The sequence below is a fragment of the Natrix helvetica genome (assembly GCF_964273705.1).
Source record: "Natrix helvetica genome assembly, chromosome: 3".
In the NCBI taxonomy this organism is placed as follows: Eukaryota; Metazoa; Chordata; class Lepidosauria; order Squamata; family Natricidae; genus Natrix; species Natrix helvetica.
The window spans coordinates 23,801,098-23,819,272 of NC_138549.1; the positions used below are offsets into that span (position 1 = coordinate 23,801,098).

Sequence of the window (18,175 nt, forward strand, 5' to 3'; positions counted from 1 at the left end):
CTCTCTTTCTCTCTCTCTATCCACCTACCTACCTATCTACACACTCTCTCCCTACCTACTGTATTTCTCTCTCCCCCCCACCTATCTACTGTATTTCTCTATTTTTCTCTCTATCCCTCTAGCTACCAACCTACCTACTTTCACTCTCTCTCTCTCCCTACCTATCTACTGTATTTCTCTTTCTCTCTATCTCTCTCTATTTCTATTTCTCTATCCCTCTACCTACCTACCTATCTACACTCTCTCTCCCTCCCTCCTTACCTACTGTATTTCTCTCTCTCTCTCTCTCTCTCTATCCCTTTATCTACCTACCTAACTACTCTCTCTCCCTCCCTCCCTACCTACTGTATTTCTCTTCTTTCTCTCCCTCCCTATCCCTTTATCTACCTCCCTGCTTTTTTAGAAAAATTGCCTCTTCAAAACCTGGGTGCGTCATACTCCAAAAAATACAGGTAGTTCCAGATCAGAGGTGGGCAGCACATAAATTAACAACTGGTTCACTCAGCCCTGAAAATGTGTGCGCCCTCCATCCACGCATGCATCCGGCCTTCTGCACATGCGCTTCACTCGCATGTGTGCCTTGCGCAAATGCGTGCAGCATAAGAAACAAGGCTAAATAGGACAGTATAGCCCGCAGATCGCAACCACCGGTTCGCTTGAACTGGTCCAAAATGGCAGCAGCCCACCATTGTCCCAGAAGCAGATACAGCTGAAGGAGATGTGTTGTCCTTGCTACCTGAGTAGCTGAGCAGATCATCCTTGCTCTGTTCTCCGAAGTTGCTGGTGCATCCTGGACCAGGGCACCTGGCTAGGATTGGGACCGCATCATACAAGTCTGCCTTACCTGCTTTTGCTTGTTGCCTCATCTGCTCAGGTTTCAAAACTGACAGCTCATCAAATGTGATACCTCATAACAGGAGGGGAACAAATGCAATCCATATTTTCAGAAAAGATTTGCTTTAATAGAAGCATGTATCACAGGAGATAATCATTCCGTTGAACTACATTCCTTGTGGAATACGGTGCCCATTTCTGGGCACCACTGTTCAAAAATCAAATTGGAAGCAAGTCCAGATGAAAGTTACCAAGATGGTGAATTCTGAAAACCAACCTCTCTGGGGAATGGTGAAGGATCTGAGTAAGTTTAACCCAAACAGGCAACTGAAGAAAGGTATGATAGCAATCTTCAAATATCTGAAAGACTTTCAAAAAGAAGGAATGGATTTCTTTTTAATTGCTTCAGAAGGATAGCAAATGAATTCAGATTAGAAGGAAGGAGGTTAAACATAGGGGAAGTTTTCGATGGAACATGAGATTGTGGTTCTTCTTACCGGTACTAGAGGTCTTTAAACAGGCTGGATGGTCATTCATCTGTCAAGATGTCATAGTGGATGTTGAATTTGGCATGCAAATCAGACTAGATCTCAATTTATTATCAAATCTGATTCTGTGGTTCTATTGATAGCTCCTGTTATACAAGATTATATGACTTTCACAGATCTATTGCAATTCTCCCTTTGAGAAGTCCACACAAGAGACTACAAGGCCACTACTACAAGACACTGCAACTGTTAAAATTATGAGCCAGTTGCGAATCACTTGAATCACAATTACATGACTGCAATAGCCACAACTTTGAGGACTGGTTGTCAGTCTCCTCATTCAGCACTGTCATAACTTTAAACACCCAGTGAACAAATTATCATTAACTGAGGATTGCCTGTAGGCAATTATAGGCAAACAGTAACAAAAAAGTATGGACTTTTCAGTGGATTAAATCCAATTGTACTCTCCAGATGAAATTTCATGTAATAGAAAAGTAATTAAAATTTATATGAAGGTCCAACATTTTTGAACACTGTCTTAACAAAACATGTTCATGCACCTTAGATCCAGGAAATTACAGCCCAATCAGCTTAACATCAATACCTGAGAAAATCTTGGAAAAGATAATCAAGCAGTGGATTTATAAGCACCTAGAAATGAACAAGGTGATCTCTAGAAGACAGCAGGTCATGCCAAACAAATCTTTGGCTTTTTTTAATAAAGCAACTAAATTAGTGAATCGAAGAAATTTTGTCGATATAGTATACAGATTTCAGTTCGACGTTTGATAATGTAGACCACAGCCTGTTTTTGATAAAGTAGAAGAATGTGGAATAGATAGCACCACCGCCATTACCACCATCACATGGATTCACAATTGACTGCCCAAGCGCACTCGGTATGTGGTCCTCAATGGAACTGTAGTATGTCTACATGGAGGGAAACATAGTGGGACACGTCAAGGTTCTGTCTTGTGCCCACTCCTCTTCAACATCTTCATAAATGATCTAGATGAGGGAACAGAAGGGGAACTCATCAAATTTGCATATGATACCGGGCTGGGGGGAATTGCTAACATTTCAGAAGATAGACTCAGCATTCAGAAGGTTCATGAACATTGGGCCCTAGTCAACAAAAGTTGCAGTTCAGTGGTGAGAATAAGGTCCTGCACTTAGGCAGGAAAAACCAAATGCACAGCTACATAATAAGTGATACCTTGCTCAGTAGTAATTGTGGGAGGGATGTCCCATCACTTAAGTAGGAACCAACAGTGTGTTGCAGCTGCCCAAAAAGCCAATGCAATCCTGGGCTGCATCAACAGAGGGACAGTGTCAAGCTCACGAGAAGTCATACTACTGCTTTATACTGCATTAGTAAGATGACACAAAACTCTGTCCAGTTCTGGCCACTATGATACAAAAAAGATACGGAGGCCTAGAAAGAGAGCAGAGAACAGCAACAAAGATAATAAGGAGCTTGGAGGCTAAACTCTATAAGGAACTAATGGAAGTAGCCTAACAAAGAGAAGATTTAGGGGTGATAGGAAAACCATCTTCCAATACTCAAAGGACTGTCTCCAAAGTACCTGAAGGTAGAATAAGAAGCAATGGGGGGAAGCTCATCAGAGGGGGACCCAACTTGCAATTAAGGAGAATTTTTTTAATGGTGAGAACAGTTAATCAGGGGAACAGCTTGCCTCCCAGAATTATGGGTGCTCCATCACTGGAGGTTTTTAAGAAAAGATTGGACAGCCATTAGTCAGGGATGGTGTAAGGCAGGGGTGTCCAAACTTGGCAACTTTAAGACTTGTGGACTTCAACTCCCAGAATTCCCCAGCCAGCTGGCTGGGGAATTCTGGGAGTTGAAGTCCACAAGTCTTAAAGTTGCCAAGTTTGGACACCCCTGGTGTAAGGTCTCCTGCCTGGGGCAGGGAATTGGACTAGACGACTTCCAAGACACCTTCCAGCCTTAATATTCAATTTGTATTTCTACTTTCATTACATGTTCGAAAGATATAAGTGCCTATATAATTCAGGAAGTCAATCAGTAACTTGCCCCCAAATGAAAGATGTCCACCCTTTCCCAATTATCCACCCTTCCTTTCCTCTAGCTTTGTGCCTTCCTGTCACTACTGCACAGACCCATCCTATCCATTGTCACTGCTAGGCTTATCCCCTTGTTCCATGTCATATCTAGCCAGCCCACCTTCTCTCTGTTCAAACTTATGTATTCTGCTATTTCAGATTATCTTTCCTTTACTCTTCACCCAGGAATATGCCTGCTCAAGATCTCTGCTTAGACCATGTATGTGTATTCTTGATCCATGCTCAGGCAAAATATGCATATACAATAGTTCATATAATCCTGCTCTCCATCCATTCTGCATGTTGTTCATCATCAGTCTGGTTTATTGTATTTTTTTGGTAGTTTTGCATACTCTTAACCACCACAAATACATAGGTGCTAATTATGTCTTGGAGTGCAAGAAGAAAATTTCTTGTGCTACTGTTTGGTTATATGCAAAAGTTTAGATTCCCATGGTCAAATTGTATGTTTTGATGAATGAAATTTGACACAACCTCTACATATTAAGTTAAAAAATAGCACTTGGCAATAACAATAGCACTTAGACTTATATACCACTTCAAAATGCTTTAAAGCCCTCTCAAAGCAGTTTACACAGTCAACCTTTTCCCCCTAACAACCTGGCTCCTTATTTTACCCACCTGGGAAGGATGGAAAGCTGAGTCAAACTTGAGCCGGTCAGAATAGAAGGAATCAAACTGCTGACTGTCAGCAGTCAGCAGAATTAGCCTGCAATACTGCATTCTAATCACTGCACCACCACGGCTCTTAAAATGACATAGTTCTGCAAATTTATTATATGCAATTATTTATGGAGAATAAGAAAAGAGTTAATATAGTCCTCTTGGACATTTTGATACACTTTCAGCTGGTACATTATGACATCTCCTTTGGCAGAAATAACAGTTTCCAAATGTTTCTGTAGGCAGTAAGAATCTTTCTGCTCTTTTGTTTTCAATTTTTTTTAGTTTCTCAAAATATTAATTACAAAAGAAAATAAAATTAAAAGGAAACTAGGAGAAGAAAAAAGGGACGGGAAAAGAAAATGTAAGGTAAAAGGGGGGAAAGAAGGTTTTGACTCTTGTTCAGTAGAAGATAATAATATTACAGCCTCAACATTTTACGTTCACACATTAATATATACTAGCTATTTCTATAACAACAACTCTATCTAATCAGCAAAACCAAAATCAAAGTTTTTTTTTTTATCACAAGCACAAAATCCAGAAGTGATTTCCAAATAAAAAACATAATTAAATATGTTTTATCTTCTTTGAATAGAGCAATCAATTTAACCATCCTTGTTTTTTCTTCCATGCTGTGGAAATTATATATTTCTGTTTGCACGTAATAGTCTTTAGAAACATTATAAACCATGTTAAATTCACTATATTCTTTCAGATTCTTTAACCTTTTTCAAGAGAAAAAAAAACACTTTTCATCCATTTTAAAACACTAAACTTTTCTTTAAAAACATTTTCAAAATCAATAAGTTTTAATATATCTTTTTAAACTTCGTTTTCAGTAATATTTTGCAAGCTTTAAAAATTACTCAAAAATCATATATGAAAGAAAAAACCATTTTCAAACTCACGTTATAAACACAAACAAAACAAGCTGCATTAAAGCTTTCTTACAATTACATAGATTAGACTAATGAAAATCCAACTCCAATTCACTAATTAAATTTAAATAACTCTTCAATAGAATATTTTTCTTGTTTAAAGACTTTAACTTTTTTAAAGTTAATACATCTTTTTTAACTACCTATTAACACAGGTATTTTCAAACACAATTTCAATAAAATCTTACAAGATTTAGGAATTGCTTAATATTATAGATATAGATGGATATACATATATATAGATATTCAAACTATTTTACATTAAAACTTTCAATTACATATATCAGACTGATAAAAACCTATCCTAATTCCAATTAACTCATTAAGTTTAAGTCACTCGTCCCAGTTTATCTTCAGAGAATAAAATCTTTTTCTTCTCTGGAATGTTTATCAAGTCCATCATACATTCTCTTTTTCTCAAGAATTTCTCTCTTTTTAATAGTTTATAATATTTGTATTAGTTTATAATGTAAAATACAAAAGAAAATAGTAAGAAAAACAGGGAAGGGAAAGGGAAGGGAAAAGTGTAGAAAAAGGAAGAAAAAGAAAGTAAAGGCATTGACTTCCAATTCCCTTTGGCGCAGTAGAATAAGATAATAACATCAGGTTTTTATTTTAACATAGTACAATCTAGCCATTTTTATAACAACAGACCTATCTAATCGTTAAAACCTAAAATCAAAGTTTAATTTTTTTTCCCACCCCAAGCAAGAAATTGCCTCAGTGGTTTGGCAGGTTCCTATACATAATTGCAGACCAAGGTACAAATTACTTAAAAATAATACACTAAAACCACAACTTTCTACCCTTATATTTCTCCATCAAAGTTGGGAAAAAAATATATCACACTTCCTTATTTTAGCTTGCATTCAGCAGCCTTCTTCCTTGTTGTTTAAGAATAAAGAAATCCCCCAAATGGCACAGATCTTCACACACTATGTTAAATCATAAATTATGGTTCATAAACTGCAATGGCTAGGTTTATTGCAGGCAAAAAATGAAGCGAAACGTTCAACTAATACTTTTCTGTGTTAGTAAATTATTTGTCTTTATATCGCACACGTACACCATATTAGCGCAAACATGAATACACATATTGTTAGATAGTTGCTCTAACTACAGTGGTTTCCACCAAGGTCCTCGGTTCTGTTGGTGGGAACAGAGGTTTAATCCTATTGGTCGAAGGGTCTGACAGCTCCCTATAAAAGGGCTGCTGTCAGACTCAACCTTCGCTGGATTGTTCTTACTTGTTGTAATTAATAAAGAGCTGTTGTTACCATTAAGCCTGTGTGTGCCTATCCATTACCCAATCTAACACTGGCGACGAGGGTGGAATTGGAAGGCAACTAGGCGAACCGAAGAGCATAGCAATCCAGCAAGTACATCCAGCCCGGAGCTCAGCGCAGCTTCAAGCAGCCATTTTTGAGCGGCAAACTCAAAACGCTCTCTGAACACAAAATGCCCATGCATGCCCCACCGATTCCGTATGACCCAGTCACTGAGCACAGGGACTCGTACATGCTACAGTTTGACTGCTTCCTCGAGGCAAACGACCTCATGGGCCTTTCTGAAGGCCGCAAGAAGAACATGTTCCTTGGATACTGTGGCCAGGAAGTGTTCGAGACAGCGAAAGACCTCTCTGAGCTGACACCGCTACAATCAGTCGCCTGGTCCGTGCTTCAGCAGACGTTAAGGACCCACTATGCACCCAAGCCGTCCAAGCACGTTCACCGGCATGAGTTTAACATCAGAAACCAGAAGGAGGGTGAGTCAATTAACAAATACATTGTGGCGATCTGCAAGGCCACAGCGTACTGCGAATTCCAAGACCTGGACGAGCTGATTCTGGACCGCATAATTTGCGGCGTGCGGAACATTAACCTGCAGAGGAGGTTACTCGCTAAATCTAACCTCATCTGCAGATTGCACTGAACGAGGCCAGGGCTTCCGAATCAGCTGTCAAATCTCTGCAGACTCTGCAGCGCCAAAGCGCTCCACAAGACGTGTGAAAGTGTACACGCATACATCGCAAGGCTGCAGAGCCCGAGAGCTCAGAAGGCGAGGAAGATGACAGCTGCTGCATGCGCAGTAGCTGCGCCCAGCCGGCGTGCAAATTCAAACCGCATCTCCCGCCTTGCGCTAGCTGTGGAGGAGACCATGCCAGATCGGCTTGCCGTTTCCGCGACGCAACCTGCAAACACTGCGAGCGAAAGGGGCACATCGCCAAGGTGTGCCGGAGCAAATTCCCTGCCACTACCTGGCAGCCTACAAGCGCACCAAACCGCCAACAGAGGCCCAGCTAAGGGGCCTGGCAGAAACCACCACAACGCTCAGAGGGCGACAATAGAGTCACCTACCATACGTCAATCGGCCAAGTCCGCACCAGGCAGCCAAAAAAGCTGAAGGTCACAGTCCTCATCGAGGACTCTCCATGTGAGATGGAGATCACACCGGGTCATCGCTGACCATCATACCATGGTCTACCCTCAAGCAGGCTATCCCTGGCCTAAAGAAGCAGCATCTTCGCACCCCTGACATCCGCCTACGCGATTACCAGGGAAACCGGGTCCCCATCGTGAAGTTCAAGCAGTTCAGCAGGAAACTCCCTGTGACAGTGGTCAGTGGCAACCTGCAGACCCTCCTAGGGCTAGATTGGTTCCAAGCCCTGGGCCTAGAGGTGACCAGTATCAACGCCTTGAAAGATGATGGCGCTGAAGCCATCTTTAAGGAGTTTGAGGACGTCTTCGACACTGGTCTGGGTAAGTATGTGGGGAGTCCAATTTCCTTTAGTTTGGACCCCAACATAGCCCCAATAAGGCTAAAGCCCAGGAGAGTACCTTTTGCTCTCCGCCCCAAAATTGACAGGGAAATTGACAAGCTCGAAGGCCAGGGAATCCTAGAGCCGGTCGATCACACACGCTGGGAGACCCCTATAGTGACACCTGTCAAATCTGATGGGTCTGTCTGCATCTGCGCGGACTACAAGTGCACAATAAATAAAGCACTACAACAAAGTGCCTATCCTGTACCCATTGTACAGCATCTCCTTCATTCATTAGGCCCCGGAAAATTTTTCCCAAAATTGGACATGGCGCAGGCATACCAACAATTGCCTGTAGATGGCACTACAGCAGAGGCCCAAACCATTGTGACGCAGAGGGGTGCATTCAAATGTCACTGCTTGCAATTCAGTGTTAGTATCGCCTCTGGACTGTTCCAAAGTGTCATTGAACGGCTTTTGCAGGGGTTTCCAGGAGTCGTCCCATATTTCAACAACATCTTGGTATCGGCTGCAAACGAGGCGCAACTTTTAAAATGTGTACGAACAGTTTTGGCTTGAATTAGAGACAAAGGTCTCCGCTTCAAAAAAGAGAAATGACAAATTAATGTGCCAAGGGTTGAATTCTTAGGGTACCCAATCGACGGCTCTGGGATTCACCTGATCACACAAAAAATCAAAGCAATTTAGGAAACCCCCGCACCTCGCAATCAAACCGAGCTGCAGGCATTCCTCGGGCTCCTTAATTTCTACAGGGTCTTTCTTAAACAGAAAGCCACCGTTGCTGAGCCCTTACACCATCTCCTGGCTAAGAACGTGAAGTGGTCCTGGGGCAAAGCTGAGGCTGCTGCATTTGCCGCGGTAAAATGACTCCTGTAGGCGAATACCTCCTTCCTGATACAGTACAGCCAGACCTTGCCGTTGGTGCTGACCTGCGACGCTTCCCCATTCTGCGTCGGCGCCATCCTCAGCCACCGCATGCCCAACAGAACTGAAGCCCCTATTGCATTTTACTCAAGACCTTGTCCGCCGCAGAGCGGAACTACAGCCAGCTGGACCGTGAGGCTTTGGCTGCAGTGGCCGGAGTAAAGAGGTTCCATGAGTATCTATATGGCCGGGACTTCGAACTAGTTACGGACCACAAGCCGTTGTTGGTCTTACTGGCTGGGGACCGACATACCCCTATGTCATTATCACCCCGCATGACCAGATGGACTATCTTCCTAGCTGCCTACTCCTACCGTCTCATCCACTGATCAGGTTCCACTTTGAGGCACACTGATGCTCTCAGCTGCTGCCCGCTGCCTGAACTTCTCGCTGACCCTACCCCCGAGACGCCAGTCCTCCTCATTGACTGCCTTGAGACTGGGCCTCTCTTATCTAGTGATGTTGCCTGTCACTCTGCAAAGGACTCCACCATCAAGCAAATTATGAACTGGGAGTGGAGGGGGTGGCCCAAGGGGCTTGTTGGGGTTGATTTCAAAATGTATTTTACCAAACGTGATGAGTTATCCGGTGTTAATGGCTGTTTACTGTGTGCGGACCGGGTCGTTGTTCCACTAAACTGCGCATTGCAGTATTGGAGGCTTTATACGTAGGGCATCCTGGAATTGTCAGGATGAAGTATCTGGCTAGGAGTTACGTGTGGTGGCTTAACATGGACAGGGAGATCGAAGAATGGGTGGCTACCTGCACCTCGTGCCAGGAGTCCAGACCAGCTCCCCCAGAGGCGCCTGCGAAGGAATGGGAGTGACCTCAAGCACCATGGTCTAGGGTGCACATTGACTTTGTTGGCCTAGTTCATGGCCAGACTCTTCTCGTAGTTGTGGACGCCTACTCGAAATGGTTAGACGTAGTCCTGATGACCTCCACTACGGCAGAAGCGGTCATCATGGTGCTACTGAGACTTTTCTCCACACACGGCCTGCCCGACATCTTGGTCTCTGACAACGGGCCCCAATTCACGGCCATGCAATTTGAGACCTTCCTAGCAGCTCAGGGAATCAGGCATGCCCTGGTCGCGCCATTCCATCCGACCTCCAATAGTCAGGCGGAGAGAATGGTGAGATCTGCAAAAGAGGCCCTCTCTAGAGCTCGAGGACGGTAGGAATTGGAGAAGGCATATTGACCAACTCCATGGCCGCCTCTCCAATCATTCTTAAACAACCAGAGGTAACTCCTGCACAAGTTAGTCAAATCCCTACCCAAACGGAGCAAAGACTCACTCCTTCCACGGCCAGCTCAAGCCCAAGGGTACCGGGAAACTTAACTGGTAATGTTGCAGGGCCACAGCGAGCTCCGAGTGAACCGGCTCTAGAAGCTCCAGCCGCAGCCTGTGAAAGGTTCCAGGAGCTTCCACCAAATGGAGCTGTGGAGCAAACAGGTCCGTCTGACCTGTCCAAGGAAACCCTTCCTACTGAACTGCGCAGGTCAGGCAGAGCTACCCAAAAGTCCGCCTACCTGTGTGACTACATAACTAGTAGGATTGTTCCATCCAAGAGGAGAGGGGTGTTAGATACTTGCTCTAACTACAGTGGTTTCCACCAAGGACCTCTGTTCCGGTGGGAACAGAGGTTTCATCCTATTGGTCGAAAGGTCTGACAGCTCCCTATAAAAGGGCTGCTGTCAGACTCAACCTTCGCTGGATTGTTCTCACTTGTTGTAATTAATAAAGAGCTGTTGTTAACGTTAAGCCTATGTGTGCCTATCCATTACCCAATCTAACACACATAGATCATGCAAACAGTTGATTAAAAGATCTAATAAAGATTATTTTTTAAAAAAACCACATCCTAGGGGAAAAAAGGAAGTGTTTATTTTTAGTTTTAAATTGTATGGTTCGTTTCTTAGGATGTGTTGATCCAGTTTTATAAAATATGATTAAAGTCTGATATATTGACTGTCCTAGGTCAGTGGTCGGCAAGCCGCGGCTCGCGAGCCACATGCGGCTCTTTACACACTTTAATGTGGCTCTTCTGTGTGCCGGGCGCCCGCTCCCCTCCCTCCTCTCGGGCACTTCATAACAAGCGCCTCTTTCCCTTTTTTCTTTTCGACCCACAATGATTAGGGAGGATCCTGAAGTCGGGCGGGGACGAGAAGCGAGGAGGCAGAAAAAGAAACGGAGGCTAAGGAGCTTCCCCCCCGCCTCCTCCCAGCAAAAATCTAACCGGGGAGCCGGGCGGGCAGTAGCAAATTAGCCGATCACGCTGCGTGATCAGCTAATTTGCTACTGCCAGCCGGCTCCCTGATAAGATTTTTGCATGGGGGGGGAGAAGCTCCTTGGCCTCCGTCTCTTTTTCTCCCTCCTCGCTTCCTGGGGCTCCACCAATGGGGGAGCAAGGCCCGCCCAGCGCCAAGCTTTGGGCTAACACAGAGGTCTGCAAAGTTGGCTGTTTTAAGACTGGTGGACTTCAATTCTCAGAATTCTGGGAGTTGAAGTCCACCAGTCTTAAGAGCCAATTTTGCAGATCCCTGCCTGGGCTAATATGATTGATGCCCTTGGTGGACTTCAACTCTCAGAATTCTGGGAGTTGAAGTCCACCAGTCTTAAGAGCCAATTTTTCAGATCCCTGGGCTAATATGATTGATTGAGTTGAGTTTGAGTTTATTAAATTTATAAACCGCCCCCTCTCCCCGCAGGGACTCGGGGAGGTGTACAGACATCACATATATAAAACAAAAAAGCACAACACGAAAATGCCCTTGGTGGACTTCAATTCTCAGAATTCTGGGAGTTGAAGTCCACAAGTCTTCAAGCTGTCAGGTTTGAAGACCCTGGGTTTTTTTTCCTAAAGGGTTAGGGGTGCAAGGGTCTTGCAACTTGACAGCTTTAAGACTTGCATGCTTCAATGCCAGAGTTTCTGAGCCAACATGACTGGAGGAGGAATTCTGGGAGTTGAAGTCCACAAGTATTCAAGCTGTCAGGTTTGAAGACCCCTTGGGGTTTTTTTCCTAAAGGGTTAGGGATGCAAGGATCTTGTCACTTGACAGCTTTAAGACTTGCGTGCTTCAAATGCCAGAGTTTATTGAAACTAAAAACAGTGTACCATCCTATGTATTTTCGGTTTTAAAAGTGTGGCTCTCAAAATAAATTTCAATCGTGGTTTTGGCGAGATTTGGCTCAGTTGAAAAAAAAGGTTGCCCACCACTGTCCTAGGTTATTCCAAATTCTGTCTTTAAAGTGTATGTGAACACATAACAAGACTTTAGAATATAAAACTTCAAACTACAGATTTTTTTAAAAAAAAACCAATAAAAGAATCTGAATGCAATCCAAAAAAGTTATTAAAAACATGTTCTAAAAATCATTAAAAGTTATATCAGTCTGCTGTTTTGAGGTTAATTAATTGTAACTTAAGAAAAAAAACCAGCCTTTTCAGTCCAATCAAATCCAAGGAAAAGTGGTTATAATTCTGAAATAAAATCCAAATCAGGTGCTTTGTTTTTGAATATGTAATTTATTTCCAAACATTTAGCATATAAGATGAGATTAAATATCCATGGTTTGATTTCTGATGCTCTTTGAAAATTAATTAACATTACTGTTGTTAAAAATTTGCATGCAGTATATATTTTAACTTGTAAAAATCCTAAATGAAGTGAATGCACTTCTATGTGTTATGTAGAATTTTTAAATTTAGACTATTTAAAAAGTAGAAAAGTAGTAGCATTGATAAAAATTAATTGTTCCAGTAGAATTAAATATTCCAATTAAATATTGCATTGAAAATCATCGGTATTTTGTTTTCTTGTCGCAGATAATCCTGAAATAGTGAACAGGAATGGAATGGAATGTCAAGAGGCCTTGTTGAGAACAGCAAAGCATTGTTACTGTACATACAACACTGTCTCTTCCTTAACAGAATTGCCACAAACTGCATGCTGAGTAAAGAGTTTATTTATCTGGACAAAACACTCTTAAGAGCTAGTGCTGCTATATCGTATATGAATATTAAGATGGTATGCTTAGTATATTCAAAACTAATCTAGTTAACTACCTGATGCCAGCTGTGATGGTTCAAGACATAAAAGGGTAATATTTTACTTTTAAAAGTTTTATATAACACTGTTTACTTCTTAGGAATATTGTCTTACCACCATAAAATAGTGAATGTAAGTAGTCCCATTCATGTATCGCAGAGTTCACAGTTTTATGACTCTTTCAATTTTAGCAATAACTGATTTACATTGGCCACTAAATCCAGAATCTAACTACATGAATAGTTTCCCATGAGAGCTGTTGCTTTGGTTGCATGTTTCTTCAACTGATCTCCCTGCACCCCCGTTTGCACAGAGAAATTCTTTTGAAACTGGACTTTCAAAAGCACTTTGCAATGCTGCAAAGGAGAATCTGGTTCCAATGATGTAGGTCATAGGAATTTAAAAACAAAATACTTTGGGATACCAGTGCCACTAGTTGCACTAGGATGATTGTTTGGTGACAAAATAAGTGATGCAGTGGTGAAATCACCACTAGAAGTTCCAGAGTAGTTTTCCTACTGTGTTTCCCCGAAAATAAGACAGGGTCTTATTTTCTTTTGACCCCCCAAAGTAAGCGATTGGCCTTATTTTGGGGGAGGTCTTATTATTTTTGAGATGCAGGAGGCGGCAAGCGTGGTCACCTCATGCCTGCTCCTGTGTTGTGCTGCGGTGTGAGGTGTGTTGCTGGGCCTACCACTCTTTTTGCAGCAGTCATTAGCATGAGAGAAGGAGTTTGGTGGCTATGGTTGCAGGAACGGCCATTAGGGCATGTGGGGTGCATGTGGCATGTTCCCCCTCCCTTTCCCCCCCTCCGGCCTCACTTCCTCTCCTTGTCTTTGTTATGAGGCAAGCAACCAGAGAAAATGGGGACAGCCTGCGCATGTGTTTAAGTATTTTCAGGGCGGTCTTATTTTCAGGGAAACAGGGTAGCTTGGTGTCCTTCGGATAAGTAGGATTTCTCCTCTCTATGGTGCAACCACCATAGCCAATGATCATGCTTGTGGGTAGGTGGGTGGGTGGGGAATCCAGGGAGTCATAAGAAACCTAGGTTGAGCACAGTCAATTGGATGAAGCTGAAACAGAAGATCTAAATCAGGGATATCAAACTTGTGGTGTCACGCCGTCATATGAGATATCGTGACTTTTCCCCCTTTGCTAAACCGGGGGTGGGTATGGCCAGTGCATGATGCATCCAGCCCAAGGCCTGTGAGTTTGACATCCCTGATCTAAAGCAAAAGTGGCAAACTATGGCCCATTTATGACTTATGGACTTCAACTCCCAGAATTCCTGAGTCAGCATGGCTAGCTCAGGAATTCTGAGAATTGAAGTCCACAAGTCATATAAAGGCCAATAGTTCCTCATCCCTGATTTGAGGTAAAGCACAAATTGCAGCAATGCACACAAGCTGCTTTGGGATATGTATGGAGAAGTTATATGGAATCACAACATTCTAGAATTAAATCAAACCTTTGCACAGTATGATTTTCATACCCCTAACAAAAATCTTGACTATGTTATTTTACAAAGAGAGAATATTTTTTAAAGAAGTCTTTGCAGAAGTGCCTAAATTTTGTCACATAAAACTTGAAACTTAAGTGACACTGCAGTCTATATTTGAATCTATGCCAAGTGATTCAGCTTTCAGATTTGCAATCAGGTTACCAAAAAACATTTGTTATAAAATAACTTCTTCCCAATTAAATAAATGGGGCTTCAGATTATATAAGATTATATTAAATTCTATTTCAACTCAAAACTCAGTGCAGTCACTGTAAAAGCTAATAAGTGACTTTAATATAGACGATTAGGAAATTATACAAAAGGATATAAAAAGAGCTTCATTTTAATTCATTGTTACTACTGCCATATTTTAAAAATAAAATTTAAAAAGATTACAACGAAAGAAATTAGTTCTTTTAATTGTTTATTTAAAAGTTTACTTTATGTCACAGAAATGCAAAGTTATGTTTAATACAGCTATATTAAATACAGAATGTATTATATACAGCTGTATACTGTATCATATACAACACACATATGGGCAAAACATTTTAATATTTACTTTTTCAAAACTGCATTGATTTTCAAAACAGTTGTACAGAAATTCATTTGTTTGGAAGGTTGTACTAAATACATTACATTCAATGTTTTGTATATTGCACATATATCACATAAATATAGTTTTTAAATTAATGTTTCTAAACAAAAATTAGTCTAAAATATTCATAATTATTGGAAACATTTTCCCTTATGAAAATTATAAATGATTGCAGTATTTTAACTTAGGCTTTTCAGATTGAAATGGGTTTGGCAGCATTGCCTATTCTAAGGGACAGATCTACTAATTTATTTTTAATAACTTTATTTTTCAGTATTAATTTTGTGTCTAAATGTTGTTTATATTAACAGTAGTTTAATCATTTAAAGAGAAACACATACAGTACACCCAAAAATCTTATGGAAAACATGTTGTAATCTTGCATTTATTTTCATCTGAACTGCGAGAAAAATGTATGCAACTTTTGTTTTTACTTATAAATTTGTCATTATAACTTGTTTGTTGACTTGGCTGTTTACTTAACCTCTGTGCTAGTTAATAACTTTTTAATGGTCCATTTAAATATTTGGTAGATTATTCAACAATACGAAATGGCAAATTATGTATGCTTAAAATATTTAAACTGTAGAAAATATATATGAACATAATACATTTAAACAATTATTTTCTTAGAATCACTCTGATATTATTTACTCTATTAAGAAACAGACTTTTAAGACATTTGTGAATTTTCTTCCTGGATAAAAACTGAACAAAAGAAAATGTATTTTAAAAAAAATCTGAGAGATCCCCTCTGTTGGATATGTTCTGTTCCTACATTAACCAATATATTAAATATTAAATTATTTTTTCCAGATAAAGATCAAGTTGATCTCCTTGGGGATATGTTGGAATAAGTGGTTTAGATAGTTTTAAAGTATGTGTCACAGAAAATGTACAAATAATAAAAATGACATTGAATATGATTGATACCTATACAGTCCACTTTTGAAAATATAGCCCTTAAATTGTCCCTCACCTACCCTGTTAAAGATTTTTAAGGAAACATTGCTCCATTTGTTTCTGCCACATTATGGTCAACAATTCCATTTTTATTCTGCTCTAATTTCACCTCCATGAACAGGTTGTTTTCTTTTTTTTAATAAGCATTTTAACATTCCTCTGCTTTGAAGAGGAAATATTACTTGATTTCGGTCCTATCTAGGTTATTTTAATCTTCAGGCATTTGCATGGAAGGATTGTACTCACTTTAACAAGCTTCTTAATTCCACCAGTTTCTAGATTTGACATTTAAACAAAACCAAATTAAACTTCATTCTAACATTATCTTTATATGAGATCACAAAACAAGTTCTGACCCTGTCATACATTTGTATGTATTTGTGGGTATACATGTGCACACACATATGTACATATAATGTACATGCATATATGCTAAACTAACCGTGAATGTGTATGTCAAATGTAATGTCCAATTGCAAAACTAACTTATATCTATTAGTTTCAGCAAGACTATCTAAGACAGCAGAAATTATGAAAGTATAGACTTGCCCCATATATATAGCTGTTTCCAAAGAAACAATTACTAGTCTGAGCATAATTTCATATTATTTGAGATATGCCTATACTTTTTGTAAGGTCTTCATCAAAGTATCTTAATCTGTCTACTATACAAATTATTTACACTGCTAACAGTTAAATAAATCCCTCCCATTGATTCATGTCATTAACTATTTAGTAGCATACATACCCATTTATAAGTGTGTTGAGGTATAATTTAATTACCTATGTACAACCATGAAAATAAAAATAAGCCTTTAAAAAATCATTCCAGTATATCAGTGTTCTCTATGAGACAGAGAAGCAAAAAGCTTGAATGGAAATAAACATCTTTTTTTTGCTTGTTAAAACAAATAAACAGGAACTTTACCAGTACTTTGCTTTCAGACAATAGTGCCAGATATACTTTGCATTTTCAGTTCACAGTGGAGCATCACCATATAAAACTTATGTAAGACAACACCTTGTTCCCTCAGTTTTGTTGCTTGATACCAGCTATCTCAAAGTACTTTAAAGTTGATAATGCTCTTTGAAAGGAAAAAATGCATTGGAACTGTCAGAGGGTATCATTTCAAAAATTGTGGACATTGTTTGGCTCAATGGACATTGAATGTTCAATGTAGGGGTGTCAAACTCAAGGCCCGTTGGCAGGATCTGGCCCGTGGGGTGCTTAAATCTGGGCCGCAGGGCCACCCTGGAAACAGTGAAGGACCAGCCCACGATGCCCCTGACAGCAAACAGGAAGCTTGGGAGGGCTTTGCACGGTCCTCTCAAGCTACATTTTCAGTGGCAGAGGGTTGCAGGAGGTCATCGCAGCTGAAAATGGCGCTCTGGAGCCCGTTTTCACTGGCAGGCCACCACAGGCACCCCCAACACGAGTGATTTCTATCTGGCCACGGCTCCCACCCTCCGAGGTCAAACACAACCCTCAACAAAATCAAATTTGACACCCCTGGTTCAATGGGTTTGTGCCCAACAGACCTGAAATTTTAATGAGTCTTCACTTTGGCCAAGATGGATGCATTGTCCTCTGCTGTCTTGTTGGAGCACTATAAAAATATTCAACTTCATTAATGTATGTATACTTGGGTGTGAGGGGGAGGGACAACCCACTGGAATCTCTGGTTTTTTTTCCATTGTTCGCTCTACAGGGAATCTCAGACAGTATTTATCCTAACCTGAAAAAATGGCCTTGCAAAAAGCATGAATTCTATAAGTCCTTTCTCCAGTCTGACCATTTAGATACATCCTTCAAGGTTGTCCAATTCTGTACATGTAGTATATGTATATATTCATATACTTTTATGTTTGCAAGTGTGACTGAAACATGGCAAAACAGTCTAGCAGTAAGTTGGCAAAAGAATAAGATACGTTTGTATACTCTCTCTGTATTTATTCAACAGATATGTTGAATATATATGGGGGAAATTCTGTGGAAAAATAAGTGTTTTTAACAAATTGGGTATGCTGATATCAGTACTCTGATAGCTCAAAATGCAAACGATCTGGAGGCTCTAATAGTGAAAAGTCAAGAAGCGCAGTGAAAAAAATGGGATTAAGATTAAGTAAAAGAAGGGAAGGGGAAAAGATTATTTTAGCCTCAAAGAAATCATTAGATTGGCAGAATTGGAAGTCCTTATTGGGACTTCCAGGACATGGTATTTTGATCTGGCATGAGATGCATCTCACCTATCCAAGCTTCATAAGCTGGCAGCCAGGCAGCTCATGAAGGGGTTGGGAGAAGAAGGAAGGATTGGAATT

The 18,175-nt window shown here is 40.7% G+C and overlaps 1 protein-coding gene across 9 annotated transcripts in view; it reads left to right on the plus strand.

Moving 5' to 3' along the window:
• Window positions 1-16,682, plus strand: part of MBNL2 (muscleblind like splicing regulator 2) — a 67,094-nt gene extending 50,412 nt beyond the window's left edge. For 5 of the 9 annotated variants that reach the window (XM_081948730.1, XM_081948729.1, XM_081948728.1 and 2 more), the window contains one exon: window positions 12,572-12,723. In XM_081948730.1, the coding sequence (XP_081804856.1) occupies window positions 12,572-12,586 (15 nt within the window). In that variant the 3' untranslated portion in view covers window positions 12,587-12,723. Of the gene's footprint in view, window positions 1-12,571 lie in introns of all 9 variants that reach the window. The other 4 variants (XM_081948731.1, XM_081948734.1, XM_081948733.1 and 1 more) reach the window with 1 other exon arrangement.
• Window positions 16,683-18,175: the final 1,493 nt, after the last annotated feature.